Here is a 4761-nt window from a genome sequence, read left to right as displayed (position 1 = left end):
GGTAACTCCTCCTACCTCCCTCCTCCTTCCCCCTCTTTCTCGCCTCCTCCTTCCTTCCTCCCCCTCCTCCTTCCCGCCTCCTCCCTCCTTCCACTACTAGGAAAAAGGCTACTAGCAGCGCGGGTAAAATGGCTATTCGCAGCGCGGGTACCCGCGCTACTAGTATCGCGCTACAACTAATAGTTAGTAGTAGCATGGGTTAAACCCGCGTTACTACTAACTTTGTTAGTAGCAGCGTGTGCCACCCACGCTACTGCTATTTCGTACCCGCGCCACTACGTCCATACTACCAACGCTACTAGTATCCTAAATACTAGTAGCGCGCAGTTTTTTCCCACGCCACTACTACCTAATTAAGAACTTAAAAAATAAAATCCACCAATTCCATTTTATGCATACAGTTCCCAGTAAACACAATAGTGAGCACTGATGGGCTCCTATTTCATGGTTAACCAGAAACCGAAGGAAATAAATCAGCCAAAATAACCTCATTATGCATTGCTACTCACAAATGACCACTTCAAAGAACATGCAAGTATCTATGTCATTAACAATTGCAAACATAAGTTTCTTTTTACTACAGTTGTTGTATGTACTATCACACAGTTCCTCATTCTATTCTCACTCAATAATAAGAAAAATGAAAAGAAAAGATAGAGATAATCTGCCGCAATTGCACTTCGGTGTCATGGATTCAGTCCGCTGCTTCAACATCTCATTATCCTGCAGCACTCTGTCGCTATCTTGTACCTATGAATAAAAACAGACCTTAATTGTCAGAGAAGCAAATGTGAAACCTTATTACAACATGTATGCTAAGTCGCTAACATATAGAGATAGCTAGAACAAATGTGAAAACTTGCCATGTTGTCGAGTAAGTATATGAGCACCCCTCAAAACATCAATTAGCAAGTACTTGACACATACAAACTTGTACAGAAAAATAACACTTTTGAATTTAATAGGCTTCAAAGATTGCAAGGAAGGCGTACTGATGAGCTGCAATGCAATCTTCAGTGTTCAATACTTGTACACACTATGCTCCTACGGTGCAACCCCTAGCTCATGTGGATTCACAAAGTCTACATTGTATAGGACATTTTTTAGCAAAGGGTGAAACTGCATACATATACACCTCAAATCATATGTAGTATGTGTCTAGTCATCCTACGATTGCCCGAGCTCAAAACTGTATTTCTTATAAAAACTTTAGACCATGTTCAAGAAACACATGTAGTTCACGACAAGTGTACATATCACCCATTTTATAGGTTCAAAGACAGATAACAAAAATTAACTAGACAAAGTTAGATGACAGTGAAGCTTAAAGCTGCAGTAAGAAATATTAGATATACACATTTTGAAAATCAACCTCGGTGGAACAACATAAGATTGCATTTAGATTTCCGAATTAAACATAGGAATATCTCATAGTTTAAAATAAAGGCACTCAACAGAAAAGTGCATAAAAGATTTCAAAATAACTCAACAAGCTGCTTCAGCAAGCATCATAGGAGGGGATGTACATGTATAAAAATTGAGAGACCAAAGACCAAAGACCTTGTGGTCTCTTTTTCTTCTCTCTGTGAGAATTTGTGCCGTCTCTTTGTGCTGTGAAGCGTAGCATGCAGCCTAGTTCTATGCCCACCAAAGACCAAAGAAGAGGCCCCGGCATGTAGTGGAGAAAGACATCAGAATTAAGGTGGACCTCAATCAGAAGCATGACACTCCGGCCAAGATCCAGCTGAGCCCTGATCGATTACATTTTTACGCCAACTATATGTACTGTTATAGAATGAATGGAAAACAAACAAAACTTTCGACACGAGAAACAACATGAGTACGTCATCCATATAAACTAGAGTATCGATTTCACCAACATCAGTTAATTGTACTACTACCAAAGGAAGCTGGATATATATAATTAAGCATGCCTATTAAATAGCTCATGCCTGATCATATATACCACAGAGAAAGACGCCAGGGTACCAACTAGCATGGTCGTTCTTATCGAATTAACACTACAATATAGCAACTAGATTAACACACATCATAATGCATACTAGACATTAATGCCAACTTCAAGTATACATGCTACCATGTAATCTTTGAACATGGATCAAAATGAGATTTCAGGCTTTGTCAACCTTACCCTGATCAGTACTAAATTCTCTAGGCTGCTCAACCTTTCCTTGTAGGGAGCATTTCTTTCACCTAGTATCTTGTTGTTAAGTTTGGGAAGAAACCTGCATCCCTTCAGATAGTCATCCATATCCTGAAGAAAAAGACAGTATACATTTTCAGTGACTCAACATATATCATCAAATACTGCTCTGGTTTACTCTAAGAATAATTGTTAAAGTTCAGCCAATGTTTTCTTATGATCTTCCACTCTTTGAAGTAGAAGTAAAAACTGAAAGCTAAACACACATTAAGACTACCTACATAAAATTCTTCAGATAGCGAATGAGCGACAGAAAAATATATACTTCAGATAACAAGGAACAGGCCAACAAGCAACAACACAAGTTTTTTAGCAGCAGCGATTAGTAACTACCGAGACATTGCTGGTGAAGAGATGAATTTTGGATACCATTCATCCCTGAGGAGCAGTCTTTGTTGACAGTGGTGTAGGGTGTGATGTTGGACAGACTGAAAAAGCTATTGTCGTGCCAGGTAGAAGAGTGTTGGTACATACCTTGAAGTGGACCCTGCTCTTGACCTGCTTGTCCAGCGCGTGGCACACTGACTGAAACAATAACAAGACCAGGCACACATGATCAATACACCTAGATGATGCTTACTGCTGATTGATTGCAGTTGCATGATGTCAATTCGAGGGCAGCAAGAGAACGCACGCGGTGATTGAAGATTCTGGCCTAGGTCAAACGTTCCCCGTTTTTCTGGTTTGCACATCGTTGGCGGCGATGACTGCTATGTGCAAAGCTTCTACTGAATTTTCCAGTGTTAGGGAATGAGGCTTTAATGTTTAATCCATGGAACCATTTTATGTACTGAATTGTGTGTGTGTTTTCATGCATCTTCGTGATCCAGGGTTGCAGTCCTTGAGCCATGGTTGCAGTTTGCAAATCTTCTACTGATCTACAAGTATATTTCCCCCAAACTGGCTGTTCTCCCCCACTATGTAATGTGTTGTATTGTTCTTGAGTTCACATGTGCTTTCTTCTATTCCATCAGACCAGATATGCTTTTCTATCTACAGCAGAAAAAACATGGTATACTTTAATTAAGTAATCATGATGAACTACACTGAACTGAACAAAAGTCATGGGGATATTATGGGTCACAAACTTAACAAGGCGTGTGCTCGAATTATGTACGAAAAACTGAATACAGATTCAAATTGCACAAACGAAATGAAATGCTATCAACCTGTGATGTTGCTGAACTGATGGGCATATCTGAGTATGACTCGAGCTGTAAAACCTTCTGTTGAGCTGGGCCGAGGAGCTCGGGCGTCCCTCGTCTCGCCGCCGCTGCCGTCTCCTCTGCCACGCGATGCCCCCGCCTGATAGCCGCTCCTCTGCCACGCGATGCCCCCACCCGACAGCTGTGTCGCCACCTAACTCCGCCGTGCGTGCCTCATTGACTTGCTGCGCCTCCGCCTCCGCTCCCCTTCCTCCCGCCGCCGCCCCCACCGGACAACCCCCTGGTCGCGCTCCACGGCATCTGCACCGTGCCCACCCCAGCGGCGACGCTCTCCTTCTTCCGCGCCCTCCCCTCGCCAGCCCCGCTCCCGCTCTTCCACGAGCTCGCCTCCAGCCTCGCCAATCCCTCGTCGCTCCCAAACAAGAAAAACAGGATGAGATGGGGGAAGGAGGAGACGGTGTGGGAGGCAGCCATGGAAGAGATGGATCCAAGGGACAAGGGAGAGAAAGTGTGGGGATGGTGGCCGGCGGCGATGGGGAAGAGGGGGCACCATGGCCCTGGATCTGGATCGGAGTCGAGGGAGGAAGGGGAGGGAGAGAGAACGTGATGAGAGGGGATAAGGGAGAGAGGGAGGTGTGGTGCACTTAGTTGGAGCGCATGCCGGTGAACCGCGCTACCACTAAGTTCGCAGTGGTGCCGCTATTAAGTGGGCTGACCAGTTGATCCTATCTATCTATAGTAGCAGCGTGGGGTTGCACATCCGCGCTACTACTATCAACTTAGTAGTAGCGTGGCTTTTATACCCCACGCTACTACTTTGGTTTATTCTGGAGGCATGATGAGAACCACTTAGCAGTAGTGTTGGGACGTTAGACCCATGCTATTACTATTCTCTAGTAGCAGCGCACTGTTTTTACAAGCGCTACTACTAAGTAGTAGTAGCACCGGCCCATTACCCCCACACTACTGATAAGCTCCTGCGTATAAGGTTTTCCCTAGTAGTGTTCCTCCCCTCCTCCCTCCCTCCTTCCTACCCCTCCTTCCTCCCTTCTTTGTCTCTGTTCTTGTAGAATGTAGGTAATATAAATGTAGATTTTAGAATGTAGACATTGTAGAATGTAGGTTTTTTAATAGAATAATGTTTTTGACTATTTTAGGTGGTTTGAATAGAATGTAGGTAATTTAAATGTAGACATTATAGAATATAGATATATATAGATGGATGGATAGATGTTAGGGCTAGAAAGTAGGTGCTTAATATAACTAGTTTATTTATAGTAAGTGCTTAATATAACTAGTTTATTTATAGTAAATGCTTAATAGAACTAGTTTATTTATAGTAAGTGCTTCATAGAACTAGTTTATCACTTT

At 43.0% G+C, this 4761-nt stretch overlaps 1 protein-coding gene across 2 annotated transcripts; it reads right to left on the bottom strand.

Annotated features, from left to right (window-relative positions):
• Positions 1-519: 519 nt before the first annotated feature.
• Positions 520-4059, bottom strand: LOC123062106 (uncharacterized). Of its 2 annotated transcripts, XR_006429509.1 has the most exons (5): positions 3394-4059; positions 2859-3217; positions 2699-2749; positions 2153-2275; positions 520-750 (listed from the first exon to the last, which is right to left on the bottom strand). XR_006429509.1 is itself a non-coding variant. In XM_044485450.1 (4 exons), the coding sequence occupies exons 1-4, from the start codon at positions 3418-3420 to the stop codon at positions 622-624; spliced, it is 330 nt and encodes a 109-aa protein (XP_044341385.1). In that variant the 5' UTR covers positions 3421-4059; the 3' UTR covers positions 520-621. The 2 variants fall into 2 exon arrangements, 1 of the variants encoding a protein (XP_044341385.1); XM_044485450.1 differs by lacking the exon at positions 2859-3217.
• Between the last annotated feature and the right edge of the window lie 702 nt (positions 4060-4761).

The sequence above is a fragment of the Triticum aestivum genome, chromosome 3A, assembly GCF_018294505.1.
Source record: "Triticum aestivum cultivar Chinese Spring chromosome 3A, IWGSC CS RefSeq v2.1, whole genome shotgun sequence".
Lineage (NCBI taxonomy): Eukaryota > Viridiplantae > Streptophyta > Magnoliopsida > Poales > Poaceae > Triticum > Triticum aestivum.
The sequence above is the reverse complement of the archived record's forward strand: the minus strand, read 5'-3'. Positions and strand labels throughout refer to the sequence as shown.

Bases quoted from the DNA above. Each gene is read 5' to 3' on its own strand.
- LOC123062106 (XM_044485450.1), bottom strand. From the start codon at position 3,420: ATGCCCATCAGTTCAGCAACATCACAG. The intron at 2,276-2,698 runs GTATGTACCAAC...CTTTTTCTTCAG, and splicing joins AGAGCAGGGTCCACTTCAAG to GATATGGATGACTATCTGAA. The intron at 751-2,152 runs GTAAGGTTGACA...TTTTATTCATAG, and splicing joins AGAATTTAGTACTGATCAGG to GTACAAGATAGCGACAGAGT.